Source organism: Aythya fuligula, chromosome 11, assembly GCF_009819795.1.
Source record: "Aythya fuligula isolate bAytFul2 chromosome 11, bAytFul2.pri, whole genome shotgun sequence".
Taxonomy (NCBI): domain Eukaryota; kingdom Metazoa; phylum Chordata; class Aves; order Anseriformes; family Anatidae; genus Aythya; species Aythya fuligula.
In genome coordinates, this window is record NC_045569.1 from 5,118,946 (window position 1) to 5,143,612 (window position 24,667).

Sequence of the window (24,667 nt, forward strand, 5' to 3'; positions counted from 1 at the left end):
AGAACGAGGCGGAGGCGAGGAGCCGCGGCGGCCGCACTTTATTCCCCACACAAGCGACAAGAGGCGGCGAAGGGCCGGGAGCACCCCACAGCCCCGGCCCTTCCCCTGGTACCGGGCCCCCAGCGCGGCGCTAGGGGCCCGAACTGCAGTACATGGTTATATCCCCCCCCCCCCCCCTTAATTGTTTTTGTAATTAACTTGCAGGTTTGCTAGCACAAGGATAACAGTACCTTTCGCTCAAGCCCAACCTAAATACAGTCATCTTGACATAATCCTAAAAGGTATCTTAATTAGTTCATATTTAGATCTTAGTGCAATCTAATCCTATAGCCCCACAGTCTTCAGTCAACAAGTCACTAAGCCAATGTCTTGCTATGCCCCAAAACAGAGATGAAGATCACAAAACATGGTGCTCTACAGACTGCTAGAGAACCTTAGGCAAATAAATTATCCTTCCACAAATACAAAAAAATATATATATATTACTGACATGTTTAAGGAAGTCAAACTCAGAGATACAACATGAAGTAAACAACTCGATATCCAAGGTAGCTTACATCTGGTTTGATGCTTGACAGACCATCCAAGCTCAATAGTGCAGAATCCAGCTAGCTGTTCAACTTTTTTCATAGAAAAATAACATGTCCATAAAAGAAAGGAAATGAATGTCAGCTTAGTGATCCACTCTTTTATTTTACCTTAGTAAAGGCAAACTAAGTACAGATACTGTACGTTAAAATATATGCACATAAAAAGAACAGCTGTTCTTTGTTCTAACTCAACGGCACAAATTCCTACGTTCTTCTCCTTGGAGCCTTTTCCCAGCAATTACTCCTCTCTGAAACACGCTGCATCTACATTTAAATGTAAAGAGAACCATCTGCAGGTCCCACATAGCCCACACCAATGAGTAGCACATCAATGAGCGTCCATATTCCGAGTCCACCAAAGCTGAAGAGTTTTCCCAGACCTTCCCGCCACTGGCCCAAATAGAAACGATCGGCTCCAAATCCACCAAGGGTGATGCTATAGGAACGAAAACAGGGTTTAATGATTTTTAGCTGAACTCAATTTTTGTGATACACTTTTTTCTCTGTACTTTTTTCTGTTGCACCTTTCTGATCAGCCTGCAAACTGATTATAGTTTCATTTTACATCGTGCAAGAAACTTATTTTTTTTGTAGAAAAAGAGATGAGTCACTGAATAAGCTTTTGGATAAAAAAGCATTCTTAGCCAATTACTATTATCCAGAGACTTAAGTTTGTCATTCATGACAAGCAATAAAAACCAAAATTCTCAAACAAAAATCTGTCTCTCTACTTTTCTAACCTGGCAGAAACTTAAAAAACAAACAAACAAGCTATAGAAACACAGAACCAAACGGTGCACTTGGCCCCATGCAGTATTCATGCAGCTTTTAATTTCTCCAGCTGGTGGTAGAGTTAACAGCTGTTGCTATAAAGGAAAGTGTGTTAGATCACATTCTTAATCAGACAATATCTTTGTCTTGGGAAATACACGCTCTTACTACCTAATTTATCATTTCTGAAGTACTAAAACTTAATGAAAAAGGTAGTATGACCAAAGAACTTCATTTACTTTCAAATCATTATTGTAGTGCTCTAATGCAAAAATCACCTAAACAGCTTATTTCAAAACTGCTACACTGGTCTCTTCCCTAATAATTTAAAAATGCAACAATCTTCCCTTTTAAAGCATTTCTAACTGTAACACTTTGTAAAGAAGTCTTAAGTGTAATTACATTAACAAATGTAATATTACAAAGGGGTGGAAACATCTGAAGTGTACAGAATTTTCTGAGCATTTATACTTCATTTGACACCATACAGAATAAAAGAACACACTACTCAGAGAAAAAGAATCATTTGTGAAGCCTAAGAAGCATTTGCACTTGCACTGGAGAAAGTACATTTGATCCAGAAACAGGGTAAAAAAAATGTTTTCTTTCAAGCTCTACTTACTTAAGACAGCATCTCTTGTAAATGAAATCTACTGGTATCATATGCCTCCAAACCCTAAACCAGACTATATTATGTATGGGGTACTCAGTACACCATTAAAAACACCCACTGAGCAGAAAAGCAGACTGAAGATTTTATATACAGTATGTTTATAACAATACACATTTAAACTTTTAAGTTCTCTAAAAGTTCTTTTGTACCTTAGTGCCAAGGCAGTAGACCACTTATAACCTCCAGTCCAGTTGCAATAGAGCATCTTTGGAAAGACTCGATTACCTAAACATTAGAAAACATTCAAACCTTAATGCAACATACAGAGATCACATAATGAGCAAGAACATGACATGCGAAGCAAAAGCTTACTGTATTTTTCTAACAGGAGCCTAAAAGGGTTGACACTAATTGAAACAAGCACTGTTAAAAATGCCTATACTCCACAGTCCTCTGTTCATCAATCTTTCTCTCACACCAGAGAACATGCAAGATAATTGAACAAATAAACAGGAAACATTTAACTACCTGGGGGAAATCAGCATGACATTTTTAATTGTCCTGCTGAGACACTTGAAATGGCTTCTATTAATGTTGTCCAAATTAGTTTGATTCATAGAAGTGGACAAAAATAAAATAGACCTATTTTCTCTCACATGAAGGTATACAATCAGTCATAAAAAACGTTTACAATTAGGTGTCACTTTTAAAAGGAAGAATTAAAATGTAACCATAGAAAAAATAGACCAAGCTACTGTAACTGCTATAAACAACCACTGTGTTGACCTGCTATAAAAATGTTAAAACATTTTAGAAAACAAACTTTACAAAATCTTCTTTAGCCTGCCTTACCTAAACAATGAATGTGATCCAGCACCGTACAAGTGGCATTGTATCGCTGTCGTGGACAAGAAACCGTCATGCAGTTTGTAGAATTGGTACATACATAATCTGTTGTTGCAAGCTGCCAGCAAAACTGGCACGTCATGTTAATTGTAAAGTTCTCCTGCTCATGGTTATTCTGATCCTACAGAAGGACAATATTATCACTTCATTAATAATACAAAAAGGTCAGCATTCAATATCAAATGGCATTTCATAGACAGACATTTTGGGCAAAATGGCAGTTACTCGCTCTTTACTACCTCCATGTTCCACAGAAAATCAACATGAGAAAGCTGACAAAGAGGTATTCAGCACAGTTTTAGTATTATTGCTTCCTCTAATCTAACCAAAGCTGCAGACAAATAGCTTGTTCTCACTTGCTCTGTCTCATCCTCAAGATCAGTTTGTACCTTTGATTTAGCCTCCGCATTCTCAAAACGGTTCAGTTTTTATTGGTCAGTAAGCTCATTTTACTGTCATGTGGCTGCATGGCAAAAACATCCAATGCAAGAAACACAACCCAGAGAAGGGGAGATCTGCCTCTCCACCAGCAGCCTGTAGTTGAATCAGATTAAATGTATTTCAAAACTATGAACCTGCCTATGTAAGAATCCAGCAACCCCTTTAAAAAATAATAATTTTTAAGAGGTATTTACATGTATGACAACTTGCCACACTTGAATTAAATTACTGAAAATTGTGTTTAAAGGTAATAGGTTACTTACAACACAATGAACATGTGGCTTGACTTTGCAATCAAAAGTGGCTGGCTTCCCATACACACAAGAATAGTTTGTGTTACACGTCATACAGTCTGGTGGCAATCTACTGCAAAGTCCATTACTAGGACAATTACTCACATAAGATGGAATTTCTGTACTTTCTGAAAGGTAAAATACATTAATAAAATTAAAAAAAAAATAAAAATATAGTCTACATACACACACGCATATACGCACTGACACTGTGCACAAGGTTTTCCTTACGATACAGTGAACAGAATCCAAGTTATCCACGGAACACAGCAGAGCAACCTGCAAGGATCTTGAGAAGCTCTATGCAGCACAGCGCAGCAACACCGTACGATACAATACCAGAATGGTGCTTAACATGGGTTAACACAGAGTGCCTTTCAGCCTGTAATCCTCAGCAGAAATAATCAGTTTTGGCATAGAAACAGGTCCCTTTGGTTCAGGACTAAACTAACAGCTTGCTCTTTTTATGTGTTCATACAATCACCTCTTAATTTGTTATCTGGCTGAAACACTGTTACCTAGATGTGCTCTTCAATGGTTTACAAAAACTGTAGTTACATTGGATGAGGAACAGTAACAACTTCTTGCAGAATGTGCAAGTCTTTCAAGAACTTCTACCATCCAAAGTGAATGCAGAACGCACGAACCACAGTGACAGTGTAACTGTTCATATAAAATATTATAGGTAGAAAATGGTCAATCTAATTATATCATCCGAATTAGTTGTTAATGACATTTAAAAGTAATTCTTGATGTGTTAACACTACAATGTCTTTAATTCATGTGAAACCGTGCACAGGTTTCTCAGGCAGAATCCAAGGACTTCAGTACTGGACTCCAGACTCAGAGGAAGAAGGCCCACAGAAGGAAATAAATAAATAAATAAATAAAAATAAAAAGCAATATCATAACATTGTACCTGTCGTCTTAAAATTGGGAGTATTTGTACTTGTTGAAGTAAGACTCTTTGCAAATGTAGATTGAGGCTGTGAATGCTTTGTGGTCATCAAAGATCCTGCTAAAAAAAATAAATAAATGATATTTTTAGAATGACATCCGTCAGAAACAGTTTGATTTCAGCACACAGGTTCCGTAACACAATGCAAAACATAAGGACAATGACAACACGTAAGAATACGGTTTCCTATTTTACAGCTCACAGGACATTCACGTTCAGACGAGCACTGGAGCCGATTCTCCCCCTTGGCCGAGCCGCGTTCTTTCAGCCCAGCCCAGCCCCATCCCCCGGCACCGCACACACCGCCCAGCGCCTGCCTCACGCTGCCCTAAGGCGCACCGAGCCTGCCCTGGCGCAGTACCGGGGAACGAAGCCTTCTCCCCCTCACCCCTCACGGCAGGTACCGCCGCCCTGCCCCGCTGCCCCCCGCTTCCCCCCCGCTTCCCCCTGGGAGGCCACCGCACCCTCCCCGGCTCGCCCCGGGGGCAAGGCGGTGCCGAGTCCAGGCTCACCGCGGCCGGCGAGGCCGTAGAGCTGCGCCACCAGGAGCGCCAGGCCGCCGAGCCGCCGCAGGGCGCGCACCGCCAGCGCCGCCATCTTGTCTGCGCCGCCTCCCCTCACGGCCCGGCCCTGCCCGCCGCGGGGCGGGGACGGGGCGAGGCCGAGGCGGGAGCGGCGGCGGCTGAGGGGGCAGCGAGGCCGCCCGAGAGCCCCCCCGGCACCGCCGCTGTGAGGGGGATGAGCTCGGAGGGGCAGCGGGGCGCTGGGGGGTCGTGCCCGACCGTGGTACGACACTGGAGCAAATGGCACAGGGAGGGGGCAGCACCGCAGGCAGCCGCAGTTGACCGTGGCCTCCAAGTAGCAGCCCGGCCTCGGAGCCCGGGAAAGGGGTCAAAAAAAACATCACTGGAAGAAGCTGCTGACCAAAAGTGGGCCCGCAGGACCAAAAATAAATAAATAAATAACAAAGATTTCACTCAGTCTGTGTGATGGTCTCTCACCCTCTCCCCTTCTCAGAGGGCAGGGGAAGGGCATTAAAAAAAATAAAACAGGAGCTTCTTTTTTACTAACCCTTCTTTCAGTACTATACTCGTCCCAAATTTTATTCATCAAGATCCTGATTATGAAACTGCCTCTCTTTCCCCTCCCTTTGCCTACCTGTGCTTTTCTCTGCCCCCGTCACCCTGCAGAACACGGATTTATCACCCCCTTTAAGTTACAACCTTCAGTGACCTCTGCCACTGCTGCAGTGCCTCTGAAAGCTGAGATGCCTATCATATAAATAAACCTGTGCTAAGAAGGCTTTTACTTAAAAAAAAAAAAACAAAAACAAAAACAGAAAATCACTTTAAAAACAAAAGAAAAAAGAAAAAGGTTTTAATTCTAGACTTTAAACACATCTTACTTAATGTATGGTAAACAAAACCTGAGATTTTACACCCAAAAATATATTGTTAAAAACAGTACCCCACATTATGGAGTTGAACCAAAAGCTTTCCCAGCACTTCTTCAATTTTTTTTTTTCTTAAAGTTGGTGATAATCAGTTGGCAAAAATTGACTCAGAAGACTAACACCATACCAAAAATAGGCCCATTGAACATAAGTCTGCACAAGTGGCAGGCAAAAGGGAAACAGTAGATTTGTATCTGTAAGACATCTGTGTATCAAACTACCTTCTGTTTCATTTCAGTGATATGGGAATCATTAACTGCAGTTGTATACTTCCCATCACTGAGCAACACTGAGCAAGATCTCAGCCTTGTTGCTAAGAAAGGGCATATAAAAGCGAAAAAAATCATGGTTAAAACTCAGTTCTAAAAAAAAGACTCCATTGGTTGCACCACTAACTTTAAGTCATTTATAAGCATAAACAATTAAGTCAGATAAATATAATCAATTTATATTCCATCATACTTAAAATGGAAACAATGAACATTATGTCACCCATACCTTTTTAGTACTCAGTATCCCAAGCAAGCACAGCAATAAATTACATACAAAGGTTTTCTGAAGGTGAATTTAGTGGTGTTTTTTTTTTTTCTTTCTTGTTTTTAAGGAGCCAAACCAACAGCAAACACAGGCAAAAATAAAGCACTTTGCACACACAGATAGAGTGGTTAATTCAACTTCATTCTTGGCAATCACATTTATAACAAACAGCCCACCAGTTCATTCAGTGCCTTCTTTCACTGAGATTTTCAACAGAGATGCAGAGATTTTCAGCAGAGAAGCTATTTTCCTCCTACTCCAAAAATACATATTTGACATAATTTGGAGTTAGAAAAAAAGTGAAACCCAAGGGTGAAGCTTTGGATTTCAGGCCACATCAGTTAGGCAACTGCTATGTGACTGAGGTAGTTCAGCAGCAGTAGCAGCAGCCAGTACATTTCCCTGCCTCCTGTTGCTTGAATTAGTGCACCTCTGATTCATTTACACAGTCAAATCAACATATTTTAACAGAAGTGTAAGACTTCTTTAAGAAAAACCTCTGCAACTAGCTCAAATTGGAATCCCACAGCATTGTTAAGAATTACCAGTTGCATTTATACTCTCATGCTATTTTTCAAGCACCAACATTGCTACGTTTCCTTGTTTTGTGCACCCATTAGCTGCAAATTCTTTCAGATGAGCATTACTGCTGCAAAGGAGGAAAGCAACACTATTTCACATGGGCAGCTAATATATATATATTTTCCTAACAGCAACGTTAGAATTCTTCTTCTGCATTTGGAATATGTGAATTCTTGAATTTCTTGAGTTTTTCAATAGCAGAAGATACCGAAATTTCTCCATGAACCTTGTTGTCTCTTGTTCTCACATTGACAGCATTATTTGCTTTCTCCTTTTCTCCAACCACTGCAAAACACATTAAAAACAATATTAAACTGACAACTTACTTTACAAAGTAAAGTCTAAGCAAACTCTATACTCAACATTAAAACTTAAATGATATTCAGAAACATAAGATACTGAAGTTACCTAAGATAAAGTTATATTGAGCCAGCTGTGCATTTCTAATTTTCTTGTTTAACGTGCAGCTCTGATCTAGATCCACATCTGACATAAATCCTGCTTCAAAAAACTCACTGCACACCTAAAAAAAATAAAATTACTTTAACATTAGTGTATATTCTACAACATGATCTTGTACATACTCTAATCCTTCCAACAAATCACAGAAGTGCATAATTTTGCTGTTATGAACAGTTGTTTTAATGAAGTCAATTACGTTTTTTGAAGAAAACTGCACACACCCTTAAGGGCGTGACAAGACCTCAAGGCTTAACCATTCCTTGTTAGAAGAAATACAATGTAATACCCGTATCAAACATCTGCTAATCTCCTCAGGTAGTTACACTGCTGAATGTCAAAAATGTATACTGAGTCACAGAAAGAAGAAAAGGAGAAAGGTGAAGGAAGAAAACTACTTATGCTTGCACTAAAAGAAAAAGGGGGAGGAGGGGCAAGTAGAAAATAACTCTGCTCAAATGTAATGTAGTCAAGAGTATAGACACTAGGAATATATCTACATTAAGCAGATATTTTGTTATAGAACTATTTGTTAGAATGTAAAGAATGTAGCACAGAGTATTTTTTCCCATAACTAGTTATGAATTATGTAACAGTAACAGAACTCCAAATATTTAGTTATATTTCCCTTTCTCAGGTTGAAGCAAGTTTTAGAGGGTACAGAAAAATTCACCCCCAAATGACTTCCATATTATTAAAGCATTCACTCTTTGTTCTAGGACAGCTATTTAAGGAGCTATTAAAATTGCTTGCTACAAAAGGCTCTACTCTCACCTGCTGTGCATACTCCTCAGAAGCAGGTCCCACAGGCACAACCATGACCTGCCGTGGAGACAGCCAGAACGGCCTAGCAAGCATGACAAAAAAATATCAATGTCTATTTTACATTTTCATTCATATCCACAGAAATGTTCCCCAATATTACTTTTCTTATTTCATCAAAATATTTATTCAAGTTAAGGATGTTGTATAAAGTTACCTTCATAATTGCCAATTCATATCAAATAGCAAATAAATTGATTCCAGTGAAATGACATAGGCAGAACTTTGACCTTCTGTTCACTTTTTGATTTCACAATTTTAAACAAAATTCCAAATTTTCACATAATTTTCACTTTTATTTTTTATATAACTTTATAGTGCTAGGTGGACAGTCTTTGTGTTTGAAAGTGAGAATTCACTCTTCCTTAATCATTCGATCCATTAATGAAGAGAGAGCTTTAGAGCTAAATCAAGATGAAGTAGAACAACTTACTAATGAAAAAATTCCTTGGCATATCTAGGCTAATTTATGCCTGTATAAGTAACTACCTTACATATACTTAGCATTTTCCCAGTACAACAGTATGGCTTCTGAGGACAAAGGAACAAGTAAAATGCAAAACCAAACATGTGCAATTGCAATTGTTATCTCATAAAACTGAATTTCTAACCATGAGCTATTAATAGAACAATACACAATTCTGACCATAAAATTAGACTTCTTTTCTTGTTACCTTCCCTAATTTTGAGAAAACCTGAGGGAAATCGTTCTGCATTATTATAATTTATGGGACATTAGGGAGGATCTGAATTTTCTAGCAATGCTGTTAAACATTTCTTAGAACTGCATTTGTGCCACATACCATTTCCCTCCATAATTTTCTGCTAGAATAGCTATCATCCTCTCCACAGATCCCAGAATAGCTCTGTGAATGATCACTGGTCTTTTCTTATCGTCGCCATCTTTACTGAAAAAGAATAAGCAAAATTCAAAAACATACTTCTCTTAGATCATGCACACACAATCCTAATTCTTTTGATTCTACTACTCATGAAAAAGAAAGCTAGTGATTTATACTATGCAAAACTTGCCATTTTCATTAATAACATACTTCAAGTGACCTAGGCTTCTAAAGGAATACTCAATAATCAGTGACTTAAATAATCATGCCTGTAGCTACTGGCATGGGTTCCTAAGTTTTAAAAGAAGACACAATTACTAGGCTGAAAGTGAATACTGAGCCATATGATCAGTTGTCTTGATAACTGGTAGACAAGACAGATCATCAAATTTTCCTAAAACCAATGGCATTTACAATTAAAGTGAGCTATCGTTACACCACTATACTGTGAAAAAACGTTCAAGTTCATGATTTAGTCCTCTCACAGATGTTTCCCCTAATAAACCACACAGGGTACTTAGATGCAGACAATTAGGTTGAAGATAAGTAGCTTAACCACTCACCCAACATAAGTAAGATTAAATCGAATGGGTAGTTGGAAGTCAAGCTGGATAGTAGCGCATTGATGGTATCTGCCAATAGCATCTTTAATTTTAATATCAATCTGTGAAACAAATTAACACAGTTACCTGATGCAGTTTGTCTACGTGTTGTCTGTATTCTTGTCCATCCCCCAGAGTCGTATTAAAATACTGATTCACTAACCTTAGGACCATAAAATGCTCCGTCTCCTGGATTCAACGTCCACGGTGCTGCAAAGTTATTCAAGCTGTTTTGAAGTTGCTAATCATAAAAATGAAAGATTTATTAAACAAACAAACAAAACAAATAACACCACACTGCCTACATGTTTTATAGTTTTCCAACATGCATTTCTATTAAGTACAATATTCAGCATCTGATTTATACCAATTCATTGTCCAACACGAAAACTTAAATATCTACTTCTATCCACTTTTGCAAACATTAATATTAAATGATGTTTTGTTTTTGTTTTTTAAAGTATTAATTACCTTTTCAGCATGATCCCAAATCTCTAAATCTCCTAGATATTTTTCTGGTCTTGTTGAAAGATGCAGTTGAAAGGTAAAGCCAAAGACAGCATAAACTGACTTCAGGAAATCAAGACAGCCCTTAATTTCCTCTTCAATCTTAAATGTAAGCAAAATAAAGTAGTTCAAAATTAAAATGCAGAAAAAAACTTTTATTTACATTTATGTACATTAATATATAATTGGATTTGCTGAATTCTGCATAATCAGAGTAAGAAGCTACTGAATAAAAATGATCACATATGAAAATTACATCCTACAAACCAAATCAAAGTAAGAGAAAACTGAGGTACTTCGGTTTGAAAGCAGGCACAGGGAAGTATTATTTTTGTTAGGCTCAGGCTTCCAGAGACAAATTGTATGATCTGGGATTTCACTGAGAATTAAATACTTATTCAACAATTTATTGAACAATTGCCATACTATGACAAGTAAAACATGATCAGCAGCTGTTTTGTTTTTGGAAGCAGGGCGGAAGATGAGGGAAGGAGAAGATTTTACATTTTGTGTTTTTATTTGCCCAATATATATTTCTCAAGGGAAAAAAAAAATATTATATTTTATATATATTTAAGATTAAGAAGGAAACACCTAAACCTAACAAAAATATCAAATGCAGCATTATGTTATAAAACAGAAATGATTCAACTGGAGTGAAAATACTTAGGGAGTCTTTGGTGAATTTAGGAGATACTTTGGGGATTTTTACTCTTTTATGTCTATCTCTGTTGGAGAGGTGGGATAACTTGTTTGTTTTGTTTTTACCTGCTCTATTGTGCAAAAGATGTGAGCATCATCTTGTTGGAAGCGCCTTACACGAGTCAAGCCACTTAAAGTCCCAGAGAGTTCATTTCGATGAAGAACTCCAAAATCTGCAAGTCTAAGAGGCATTTCCCTCCATGACCGTGGGCGATGGGCAAACATCAAGCTAGAAGGAACACAACAGAGCCTTGCTTTTACCTTTCTTAAAGAAGACTTAAGACAATGCAGAAACTAATGATCAATATATATAGTATTTGCACTTTTTAGCATTTATTCATTCAGGTTATCCTCATCAAAAAAGACAGGCAAATGGAGAAAGCAAGGTACTTTGAAAGTCTTGCTAAAGACCACCTAGAAAAAAAAGTGAGAATAAAATCACAACTTGTTCATCTATACCTGCTTTTGACACGCTATATCCCATGTCTCTCTCTAACCAACATAATTTTTATTTGCTACTGGTACAGACTAGTATTATCACACACACACTTAGCTCATTTCGTATAGACCTTCCTACAATAATTTTATTTGGTGACACTGTCAGGGAGCTCTCTGGACTTCCTAGTTGCTTAGTAATCTACTGCATACACAGGTAACAACATGTATTGATGCTCCATTTGATTTCCCCTCAGCCCCACAAGGGATAAACCCAGTGAAGTAAGAAGGTTTTCAAATCAAAGTACTAACCAATGTCCTGGACAGTTCATCGGTTTAAGGGCAAAAGTTTCCTTCTCTATCTCAAAAGAGAACATATTTTCACTGTAGTGTTGCCAGTGCCCAGAAGCTTCCCAGAGTTTACTGTTGAAGATATTTGGAGATACAACTTCAGTAAAATTACGCCTACGATATTCCTCCTATAAAACAAATAAAACATTTAAAAGATGATACAGCTTTCTACAAGCAAAAAGTAGATTAAAGAAATCAGGCATATTTTTTAACTGTTTTTTTTTTTAGATGGCTGTTTACTGGAAAAGTAAATGACTACTGCACATGTAGGTTTCACACATCTGGAAAAAGCACATTAGGTAAGAATGCTTTCCTATGTCCTGTTTCTGAAAAATGTTTGAGCTGTAAAATCTTAGGGAAAATCTGGCGTATGTTTACATACATAGATGCGTCTCTTTCCGAGGACAGCTCAGTGTTAGGAACAGCTTATCACTTAAGATGAACAATCAGCATTTAACTTGTTTGAAATTAAAACTGTATATACTTACTCGTATGAAATCTGTGAGTGTGTTATAAAGAAAGGCACCCCTGGGGAGGAAAAAGCAGCTTCCAGGACTCAAGTCATGAAAGAAGAAGAGTTCTTGGTCCTATGTGAAAACAAAACAGAGTTCTGTAACACTTTAGATATATCTCCAGTAGTTAACTGCAGAAAATGACTATTTCACACACTGAGACTTTATTCACAAAAATGAAAGATTACAGCAGCAAGATGATTTCTAGTAGTTTACAAACCCTCAGCAACAGAAATAAACAGTGTACCTTTCCAATTTTCCTATGATCCCGGTTTTTAGCTTCTTCTTGGAATTTTTCCCATTCCTTCATCATTTTATTATCAGGGAAGGATATTCCATAAATTCTCTGCAGTGTTTCCATGTCAGCTTTTCCTTCCCAATACGTAGAGGAATTCTGATGGACAAAACCCATCATTTAAGATATGCAATATATTATCTCAGCAAGAGGAAGAATAAACACTAATGCACTCAAATGCTACGCTTTTTAACTTGGGAAGAGAATTATATGCAGTCAACCAGCAGATATTTATATTAGAGATACTTCCAATGCCTTTTAGTCAGCATACATAATGCAGAAAACATGAACAAGAGTCACTGGTCAGATCATAGTCATTCTACTCAGATATCATATTTTAACTAGCATCATGTCATGTTTTATTATCTCACATTTTATCTTCTAAAAAAAATGACACAAAAGCCAGCACTTACGTTCAAAACATAATCCAAAAGGGGAATATGAACGACAAAATGAAAATAACTCTCTCACAGTTACATCCTAGCTGTCTGACAGTCCAACACCAAACCCCTGTAACTCATAAGTTCCATAGACTTGAGTTAGAAAGCCAGCAGCAGCAAATATGATGAATGTTCCCAGGAGGTCCGTCTAACAACACTACCGAAATTAGCATTTGCAAGTAATTGAAACTACATACTTCCTGCCAGCCCTGCCATTTTTAAACAGCAGCACTTAACAGCCTGCCAGTGCCCACTTTGCCTCCTGTACCTGAAAGACTCCATCTTACAAGGTCAAAATACTATTCATTTAATTTTATATTGATTTTATTTTATATTGATTTATCATGAAAATATGATGGTGCTGAAGATACTAACAGCCATAAAGCACTGCCACGTTAGCTTTGCCACATTTTCAGATTAAGCAAAGAAAACAATACAAAAGGACATTGGCATAATCACTTCAGGAAAAATATATAAATAAATCAACTGACCAAATTACTGTAGTTAAGATTTTAAACATGACTAATTGAAACTTACCTTAAATATTTTAAGGGCCTTAATTTTTCCAGTGTGTCTCACATGTGGACCCCTGCAGAGATCGATCAGTGGACCACATCTATACATCAAAAGAATGTGTTTATTTCAAAACAGTCCAACGTTTGAAAATGCAGTCACTAATGACATCCAGTGATTCAATTTCAGTGGTAACTTATTTTAATCTTTTTATTGCTAAGGCAAGCAGTGAGAGGCAGATTTGCTATTTGCCCACCAGTGGGGACCTGATCTGTTCTAGCAGAGAAGGAAACTATTTAAATTTATGTAAATAAGAATATTATTTGTAAAGTCCTAATTATGCAAGTATAGAAATTGAAAAAGAGAAAACAATTTATTCTCCTCTCAATTTAAATGCAATATACTTAACGGTATAAATTTTTTCTAATACCTTTTTAATTTATTTTGTTTACCTGTATACTGTGGTAGTTGGTGTGTTCACCTTCTCATTAAGTATACGACACTTAAACTTGTTATACTGTGTGGGGAAACATAAGAAGTCAGAACAACATTATAACAGCTACTAGAGCTCTATTCTAAAATTATGTATTAATAAAGCAAACACATCAGTAAAAGACCATCACAACTAAAAAGTCGCCTAATCACATACATATATGCAAACATTCAACATCCTTTCAGAAGAGTTATTAAAAAAGGGCAAAGAGACCAAATATCTTAATTGCCCTGACAGCATGTTACACATGGGAATTAGCACCTGAACAACTCAAAGCACTTCTGAGAGTCAATTAAAACACAGTACAGTGAGACTGGTAATATTCACCCTACAAAAATGGAGGACTATGTACCAAAGCTTTCTTTTGATTCATCTCTGCAAGATAACCAGAATGAACGTACTCCTTTTGAGTATAAATCACTCTACAATCTCATTGAGCTTAAGGTGTGTTTTTTTTTTTTTTTCAACAATAAATTGTTTTATTATTGCTTGAAAACCTCCTGAACACTTGAGAAGAATAGGAGAAGGACAAAAGAATGCTACAGTTTTAATTTGTTTCACCAGAGAGGTAGTATTCTGATGAGTTAGTCAAATGCAGTATTTATAAAAGTTACATTTTAAAATATCGTTGTACCAGAATCACAGCTACTACGGAGATTTACCTTAAACATGTCTAATAGGATCTCCTTTTTGACTTCCAGCCTTTCAAAAGCCTGTTTCTCTTTTATGATGTTTTTACAGCGGTTCTCTAGTGCTGGGAATTCAGTACTGGATACACCTCTAAACAAACAGAGGAAGGCAAAACAAATACAAGTTAATTATTTTGATACTCACATCATACAAGTGACCACTTTCCAGTGGTCTCATTTGAAAAACTGAGGGTATGTTGTCATTCGCCACAATATTGTCTTAGCTTCTTATAATTAACTGTACTTTTAGACACTAGCCTCCAAAACACAATCAGTATCACCTTGAACTATCTCACTGAAATCAACCCAAAATAGTCTTTGACTTGTTTAAATGTCTGGAAGACCATTTAGGTTCAAGTATATATGATTTAAGGGAAGAAAAAAAAAGGCTAAGCCCTACTGGAAGAGCTAGTTTATCAGCTGATGCAGATTTAGCATTCTCCCTGACTACAGGGAGATAAACCAGGAAAAAACAGAATTGTAAAGCTGCACACAAGGATTAGACAAGCAGTAAACACCAACATGAGATACGTGCATACGTGCCATTTCTACAAGTGCCTATGTCACATTTAAACCAAAATCACATGGTTCTTCAAGGAAGCTGTCTCTCATGAGCTTGAGGAAGTTTTACTCACACACTCTACATGTTTTTCACGGAGCACTCAACAATTGCAAGTCTTAAGGAGCAGGTGTCTGAACACTGCTCTTGAATTTAAATATATACACAAACATACAGATCTGTACACTGTCTCTCCCTCTATACACCACACACCCCTGTACCACGAAAAGGGCTAACCTGTCCATTTTAAATCATACTAGAAACACGTGATTTTACTTTTAATATGCAGAAACATTATGGAGTAAAAAAAAAAAAAAAAACAAAAAAACAACTTTAGTACAGAGCTTCAATACTGAGTTTTAAAGTTCTTAGTGATTTTTTACCTATCCTCAATGTACATGTCATAGTAAAATCCATTCTCGATTGGTGGTCCGTAGCACAAGCAGCCCCCATAATAACCTTCCATGGCCTCTCCAAGAATATGAGCGCTTGAATGCCAATAAACCTGCAAATAAAATCAGATGATCATGGGGTCATTGGCACTATATTGTTAAAAACAAAAACCAAAACAGAAGCATGGCTGCAGACAGGAAAAACACTGGAATCAATGCTATTTAAATTCTGTGAGAATTACACTAATTTTCTGTTCTCGTTTTTAAGTATGCTAAATGTTTATTAGACATTTATTAGTGTAATAATTTCTACTTCAACCATACACTGGCAGCTGTTGCATTAAAACCCCATCTTATTTCAGACTGAAACATGATTATACCTCTATACAACTCAGTCACTGTACTAAATGTATTTTATTCATTTACAAGTTATTTTCTGGTCAGTTAAGTCTATGCAGTATTAACCACATTCAAAGCAATATAGCCAATTATGTTGCTGCTGTTTACATACAATGTGTTTATTGACAAGACTGTAAACCACATTATGTGTAATGTCAAAAGATGGGAGTCAAAAACTCCATAGATCAGTAACTGTCTTATGCTCTAACTCCCTACGAATTCAGAGCACTTAATAGCCTTAAAGACTCATAAAATGCCTTGAGTAAACTTAATCATATGAATAATTTTTTGATGAAATGAAGTCTAATTATAGTGCATTAAGATAAGCACAGGGTAGCATCTGAAACCCACAAAAAATCCTGGGCATGTCACTAAGCATATTTGTAATTTAATTGACCAAGATACGCCTACTTAAGTTTCTAATAAACACTGCCAAATCATGGACGTATACATTTCATTTATGACTCAAATGGGATATTGGACAATTTTTAGAAAACTCTGAGACAACCTCAATGTTGCCTTCAGTGTCTGATCTTCAAAAACACTCAAACCAGAGAATGCGCATCTCTAACTATTTCAAGTTAGCAGACAGATCTAGATATTATGTACAAAATCTGAATCTCAGTTGAGAAATAACCTATTTATGTACAAGAGAAAAGAAACGAACAGTAAGATTTGTTTCACTTACAGATTACAAGTAATTTATATTTAATCATCTTTACCAAATCATGGCAAACATTACTTCAATAGTTTTTTGGATATTTTTAATTCAAGATTTAAAAACCATAACACTGCAACCAATTTCAAGTCACTAACTGTTTTTCACTTGATTAAAAGAGTAAGTGTTTACAATGTTTACATACAGCTTGTGCTTCTTCATTATCAAACATCAGCAGCTCCAGAGTACAATCTCCCTCCAGTGGACGATCCAGGTCCCACAGTTCACCATTCACTTTGGCTATGACTGCATTTGAAGCCAACCCTTGACTAAAGAACACAATTGAGGACAAAATGTTTAGGTTCAAATTTGCAAAAACGGTTATGTGTCTAAACCTTACAAGACCCCACCCAAGTCTTGAAGCACCTAAATGTCTTGAATTTTTTTATATTTTTTATTTTTAACATTTTGCTACTCTTAAAGCATAAACATTTGAGGACTTGAAATTTCGTTCAACTATTTTCAGTGCTGGAGATCTACTCTGAAGTTTCTGCAGTTAGCCAGTAACTCACAAACCTTTACACATCTCTTAATTTCTAGCAGTCTCACTAATTGTCATGTTCCTCACACCAAAAGCACAACTCATTCAAACCGCAAGTTACCTGATTCCTACAGCTAATTGGTATGGTGTGGTTTTCCATGATTCCCCTTCCACCGTCTTTCCATCTGTCAAAATAACTTTGATGGGTTTGCTCTGGTTGGCTGCTCTGTAAGCTAGCAAAGCATCATGTTCTTTCTTCAGTGTTTCATAAAGCTTCAGTCTGTCTTCTATGAAGCTTGGCTCATGCTGTAGTAACAAATTTGTAGTAACAAATAAATGAAATCATATACAGTAGTCAAAAATTACTTGCTAGAGAAATTGAACAAAGCAGTCCACAGTCCCAATAAATTCTTAGAGGTTCCAGCTGAAACCAGAATTCAATGTACTAGAATTTACACAAACATGCAGCAAAGCGTTTGTAAGTAACTATACAGAGGATAGTCACATCCAGCTTGCTGTTTTATAGCGACTTTCCAATATTCCAATGCACCTTCATCCATTTGGGCCTAAATGGCCTTCTTTGTAAGCTTGACCTCAAAGGGAAGCCCATATTCCTGCAAGAGTTTTTTCTGGTTTACAACACGGGAAGTATGAGTCATTCCAACAAGACCTCACTTCTGCCAGTCCATGCAGAGCATCAACTCCAAGTAACTTGAGATAGTTCAGGGGAAGTTTCCATTAATGTAATAAACATTTCACACATTTCACAATTAATCTAGCATAAAGTGAATTAAGATCTATCAAACTACAGCTACTGCTGCCAACACCCTCTTTCAGTCAGTCACTGTGCACACTGTTTAGCTATTTGAGAAATGCAGTTCTCTTTAGGAAGCACGGGATCCTGACCCTTTTTCCCCAGAAGCCCACATACTGTTGTTACATAAAAAGAAGAGGTCTAGGGATGCACGATGAGCTTTGTAGGTAATACATTTCTTTTCAATACACAAGCTGTAGAAAGCCTTCTTCCCAAAACCTGGGATTTCAAAATACAGCAAAATATTTCAGATTTCAACCTCTTTCCTGAACCTAGCCAAATACTCCTTCTTTAATTATGAGATATTATTTAATAATAATAATAATAATCCACTTACATCACTCCTGCATCCATTGACTTCATTTTCCTTCTCCTCTTCCTCTTTATTTTGATTCAGTGCAACAGGCGGACTTCCACTGGAGACTTTCTAAAAACAATAACATTGAGTACACCACTGTGCTTTTGAGCCTTTCCGGAGCAATCCCTGAAGCACAACAATCCCGGTGCGCCCAGCAGCAGGCCCCAAAGCCCCTTCCAGCCCGCGAGGGGCCCTGCCCGAGCACTCGGGGATGCCACTTGGAGCACACCACGAAGGCTGCGACCCCCTGAGGGGCTGGGCGCTGAGGGGCCGCCCTCCAACACCCCGTTCTCACCATTCCTCCCTCACCCTTCACCCTCCACCCCCGGTGCTCCCGGCCCGGCCCGGCGCGCCCCGAGCGCTACCTCGCCGCCAGCCGGGAGCTCCGCCGGCGCTGCCCTGGCCAGCTCGGCCGCCAGGCTGCGGCGCAGGTGGAGCAGGCGGTACCGCAGCTTCTCGTTCTCGGCCCTCAGCCGCTCCACCTCGGGGCTGCAACCGGCGGCCGAGCGCGGCGCCCCCGGCTCCTTCAGGCGGCCGACCTCCGCCGCCAGCCAGCGCAGCTCCTGCTCCTGCCGCCACAGCCGCCGCGCCGCCGCCTCGGCCGCCGCCATCTTGCGCGGCGGGACCCGGCTGCTGCCACCTCCCCGCCCCGCAACGCCCCACACGGGCGGGCCCGGCCCGGCCCCCGGAGCTGCCCTGAGGTGGTCAAATAAAATAACCGGTGCCAGAGGTTATTGCGGGGGGATGCTTCCTGTTTAAGGCCAATTCTGGTGAACGTTCTATGAGCGTTGTTTTTGGCGTGTACAGTGTCAGAATAAATTAGGCGGTCTGAAGCAAGCAGCATCCTTACCTAAGCTGCAAAACCTGGGACCTTGGCACCAAGGTGAATCATCTGAAGAGCCTTGAGTCCTGTGTGGCTGGGACTGAGGGCTTGGACAGACTGTGCATCTGCTGCATGTTCAGTCAGGCTCGCGGCTTCGTTTACATGTCATCGCAGTTAAATCCCTCAGTTCACTGACCCTGGGAAAAACAACAGTTGTTCACCACAAATCTTCTATTTCACAGTGGATTTCCACATATCTTTTTGTTCCAATTACTCATTTGTCACCTTCAATTTCTCTGGTTTCCTCCCTTAACTGTACTTCATTCCCATTTCTCTCTTTTCAGTTTCTCAACACATACTTTCACACTTCGGTCATTATATGGTAACCAGATTTTGCAAAGTATGATTTTTTCTTGGAATTCTGGTAATTACTAAATCAGAATGTTAGCATTTTACTCTCCAGTTTACAAAACTGGAGTAACTACACAGCACGTAAGGAGGGAGATTCACGTTTCACTTACTGAACTAACAGAAAAGCTTCCCGCCTTAAGCTGTAGTGACTGAGGAGGCTGATTAATAAGGTGCTAGCATACCTGGAGCTACAGGATTCTTCAGGATCTTTTTACCTGCTGAGATATGACAGTATTAATATTAGAAGAACTACTGAGAACAAGATGGGGAAAAAAATAGCATGAGGTTTGATTGAGAACATGAAGAGAATGGGCTTTAGTATTTGCACTAACCTTATGGAGGTTCGAAAATCAAAGGGAATTTTAGGAATTAAGCTCATAAAAGAGCACTTACTTTAAGAGGTTACCTAGAAGATGTTCCAGACAGGTTGGCTACTTCTCTGCCTACTGCATATTGCCCACACACAGCTAGCTGTACTACATGGCTACTAGTTAAGAACTCAGATGCCTTTCACCACTTAACTTCTCCCCAAGTGGGTCATCTACAGTGTGGTGTGTGATACCCTGCGCTGCATAGGTAGCTCTACCAGAGTAGATTCCAGATGATTACAGGGTCAATGACAATCCCATTGCTGCAGTCAATAAGCCATAATATTTTATACGGGCGCCATTAAAATAAAACGCAGTTCCACTCCTTACTCCAGACAATATCACATATGAGGCTTGTTATATCTACAACCAATCACAGGGTGACAAACAATGTTTCCAAACAATTGCGTGAAGCCTGGCCAACTGATTGTTTGGCTGGTGATACACACAATAAAATTCCTAAACGATGAAGTGGTCAATGGTCAACTTTAATGCTGACTGATAAACACTAGAAATTTCAGAAGCAGAAGCAGCCTGACAGGAAGATGCAATGGTTGCTTCTTATGACTGTGAGGACAGAAAACATTATAAACCTTATTTTCCTAAAAGATTTGCCAAACGTTCTTGTTTGCTGCACAATAGGTAAAGTACCCTTAAGGAATACTGCAGGTAAAGCTGTACAAGTGAGGATATGGTTGCATTATGTGCTGGAAGTAACGAAAATAGAAAAACTAAACTGAGAAATGGGAGGAGGCAGGAGGTATTCGTAGCTTTTCTAGACAGAAAATTTATGTTGACAGAAACTATGAAAACAAGACCAAAAAGTCCATGTATTAAGCAGCATTTGCGTAAGGAAGCTTATGTAACGTGATCCTCAGTGAATGATTATCAGTGGCAGAACACCTCCACAAGGACTGCAGTGATCATCACTGTTAAACCTGGTTCATGAAATAGATGCTATTACCATGCTTTATTTTGCTTCAACACAGTTAAGAGTTATAAACATACAAAAATGTTGCTATTCTTAACAGTGGCATATATTGATCTTCCTTAAAACAAACAAACAAACAAGTCCTATTCTGTAGTCTTTCTTTTTCTTATCTTTCAGATATAGGCTTGCACTATATTTACAGAATCATGTTTTATAAATGTATAATTCTTGCATTATAAAGTTAATATTTTATGAAAGAGCAAGAAGTGGAGGGCACATACTGTGATTTGGGTATGGTCTCTGAGGAATACAAAATTGAAGTGTACAGAAGACACTGTCATGTAGCAGCTTGTATAGATTATTTCAGTTTGATCAGCTCTCTTCTTGAACGAATTACGTTTTGCAAAGGGGTATCTCTGAAGATCAGTTACAGAATTAAAAAGTAACAGTAACTAAGCAATTCTCAGTCTCATCATTACGGTTCAGAAGCTGTTAACAGTTGTAAAGGGCTAATTAGTGTAATGTAATCCTCTTAGGAGGCTGCAGGCACTGAGCTAGATTTCTTTATAATTTGTATGTAGGCCTTCTTTATTCCATTAGAATTACAATAATTACAGATGGCAGTATGTATTTGCATTCTATCCATCCACATTATATTTATTTTGCATACTGAAGACTGCATAAAAATGCAGGGGTAGCATTTTGTATTAGTATTTAAATACCAAAATGTTTGGAAGAACAGCCAAATCTTGGTTTTATAACTGTACAAAATACACCAAAAGAGAAAATGAAAATAGGAATAAGTGGCTTTCTGGAATCCCAAGCAATCAGAGGGAGAAAATACTGGAGGAGCTGGATGTGAACAAAGTGCTGTCATATTTGGTTTACAAGAGAGTCTTTTCCTTGGAGGAATACAAAGACATTTGGTCTCAGGAGAGCTACAAGAAGAGAACTGAATATTTTTTAGATAAACTCTCTTTAAAAGGCCCAAGTGCTTTCTCTGCTTTTTGTTCCGTTTTGGAGGAGGTCTGTCCTAACTTGCTGACATGCTTTCTCCTTGGCTATGAAGGTAAGGTCACTGTCTGCTCTGAAATGCTTAAGTGTATATTGGTAATGTCTTGGAATCCTTTGACACTAATAGTTATCTGCTATAATTAGTGTTTACTTTCTCTCTTGCACTAAACAAGGGAGCGTATTTGTTCTCTGTATGGTTTGTATAAAAGCGAAAATAATGCAAAGGAAAATTTATTAAACAAATAGATGTTATTGTTATTGAACATTGTTGTTGAACATTTAAACTGAGAGCAAAATGCTGTGTATTAACATTGCTGCTATTAATGAATAAATAGGGAAAAGGATTCCTAAATAGGAACTGACAAGGCTTAGCCGAGAAATATAATGTTGTTTTAGTTTCCTTTCAATTTCTATAATATTTAAAAACAGACAATTTTGGTAGTGAGTGATCTCTTTCACATTTTTCTTGTGAGTTGTATTATTTTTTATGCCTGTCTACATAAACACTTGCATGAAAAAGATTGCATTATTAAATATCAACAATACAATTGAAGTTAATCAAAATGTTATTTGGACATCAGGAATTATTCATGCATATTTGAGAAAAAATGTTTTGCCAGCTGTTAACAATGATAATGCGAAAAAAAAAAGTGCAGTGTCTACGTTTATATCCTAGTGACCTATTTCTTTTTTTTTTTTTTTATGTCTATTATATTCCAAATTTGAACCTTTCAAGTCATTTAGAATTTTCTCAGTAATGATAACAGGGTTGTGTTCAAAGACTGTGCATAGAATTTCTTTTTAGAATTTATTTAAAATATTGTCTTTAACAATCCATTCAGTAACATGTTTAAACATCATGCTATTTATACATAAAAAAATAAGGCTGAGTAACATAAGGATTTTCACAAAATAAGTTAGAAAAAAATAAATCTAAAACCATTTTAACCTTTAAAATAGTCTGGGTTGTGTCTTGAAAATTTGATTACCTTTTAAATTGACAGATAGAGATCCAACTGCTCTAGAAGGCAACAGACATTTTACCATAATTTACTTATGAACAGGTGTCCACTTAGTGTATCTCTTCAAGATCAATTTACGGCACAGTTTTATGCAGTCACACGCAAATGAAAGCATCAAGGGAGATTCTCAAATGTTCTCGTGCATATTAATAAGTTTAGATTGCACTTCACGGCTAACTTCCAGTTTTGAAAAGGCTGCTTAGGGTGTTTTCACACAATCTTTTTTTGAAAAAACATTCAGATCTAAATGCAAGGGATTGTAAATATGCTATAAAACCAAGTCTTTGAGAACACATATTTTCAAGTTTGGCTTTCTCTAAAGTAACTGTAAGGACAGTGCAGGGAGATTTTTCTTTATACCACCTGAACATTTTATGCAGGAGCCTGTCGCAGAACAGACTTAAATCTTCCAGTGGGTACAAGGTTTGGGGATGAACGCTGTTCCAGAGGGTGGCCTCTGCAGCTGGGTGCAAGTCAAGGACTCTGTGTCCCTGACACCATCATATCAGATACAGAGAAAAAAAAGGAGAAAGCCAATGCTGCACATTTCTAAAAGAGTAAAGGATACTGTTGGAACAGTGTCCCCAATCCATTCTGTCTGTCTGTGCCTTGTGTAGGCAGAAAAATGCCTCAGGCTGCCTTAGCTCATCCACTATTACTCTCTTTCCTCCTTCCCCTCCTCCACTAGCATAAATAAATGTGCAAAGCTAATTTTAGAATCTGTTATTTCTAATAATCTACAAGATAGTGGGAAAAAAAAAAAGCTATATATTCACATTATTTCATGCACATAATCTGTTTAAATTCACACATGCATATATTGCAGATTCAATTAAATGCATTGCGGATTTTCATGCACTGTGGATTTTTACAGATTGATTTTTAATAAACCCTGTTATAAGCTACAGAGGAAGGTATGACGAAAAAGAGCATTGTTTATTATTTCCATTAAAATAATTATCTTCTCTACCCTATAAAAGCTGATTGATAAGACAAAGGAATCAAAATGGAAGGAATACTCTCTGGTTCAGATGTATGGTCACAAGTTGCCGTGCCTGAGCTAGGTAACTGGCTTCAACACCCAGCTAATACCCAGCTGTGTGCCATCCTGTCCACAGTGTGTGTTAGAGACTCTTTATTTCAGGCTGGCTGAGCACACACAATAGGATCAATCCGCATTATTGATCAAATGCATCTACAGCAGGGAGCAGTTTCTGTTTTCTGAACCTGCCCCTGTTGGCAGATATGGGTATTTTGATGTTTCCATTGTCTTCATGCCCTACAGAAAGAACCATTTGGCAGGTGGTGGAGATGTGGCATAGTTCCAAGAGGTCACTCCAAGAGGTTTCTGGACTAACGTAGTTCCCTGCAAAAACTGTAAACTGTGCTGGTGAAATGTGACCAGTGAATGATGTACTGCAACACAGTTGATTTAGCACCACTTTCATCTCCTTTGCCTCATTATTTCAAAGAATTACACCCACAGTAATTTAAAGGGTATTACAGTGGTATTTATTCTTCAGGACACTGGTGACTTAACCATTCTACTCTTCTCTTAGAAAATTCTCATT

The 24,667-nt window shown here is 38.0% G+C and overlaps 2 protein-coding genes across 3 annotated transcripts; both read right to left on the reverse strand.

Moving 5' to 3' along the window:
- Positions 1-182: 182 nt before the first annotated feature.
- Positions 183-5,169, reverse strand: TM2D3 (TM2 domain containing 3). Of its 2 annotated transcripts, none has more exons than XM_032195294.1 (6): positions 5,085-5,169; positions 4,534-4,629; positions 3,585-3,742; positions 2,827-3,001; positions 2,184-2,259; positions 183-1,026 (listed from the first exon to the last, which is right to left on the reverse strand). In XM_032195294.1, exons 1-6 carry the CDS (start codon positions 5,167-5,169, stop codon positions 861-863), a joined length of 756 nt encoding a protein of 251 aa, XP_032051185.1. In that variant the 3' UTR covers positions 183-860. The 2 variants fall into 2 exon arrangements, with proteins under 2 accessions (XP_032051185.1, XP_032051184.1); XM_032195293.1 differs by having other exon boundaries at positions 4,534-4,632.
- Positions 5,170-6,452: 1,283 nt separating this feature from the next.
- Positions 6,453-19,138, reverse strand: TARS3 (threonyl-tRNA synthetase 3). The gene is made up of 19 exons (XM_032195080.1): positions 18,893-19,138; positions 18,507-18,596; positions 17,477-17,661; positions 17,020-17,143; positions 15,749-15,870; positions 14,780-14,897; positions 14,077-14,141; positions 13,649-13,727; positions 12,624-12,770; positions 12,353-12,451; positions 11,826-11,992; positions 11,145-11,307; positions 10,341-10,478; positions 10,033-10,110; positions 9,831-9,931; positions 9,229-9,333; positions 8,378-8,450; positions 7,553-7,667; positions 6,453-7,429 (listed from the first exon to the last, which is right to left on the reverse strand). Exons 1-19 carry the CDS (start codon positions 19,136-19,138, stop codon positions 7,281-7,283), a joined length of 2,364 nt encoding a protein of 787 aa, XP_032050971.1. The 3' UTR covers positions 6,453-7,280.
- Positions 19,139-24,667: the final 5,529 nt, after the last annotated feature.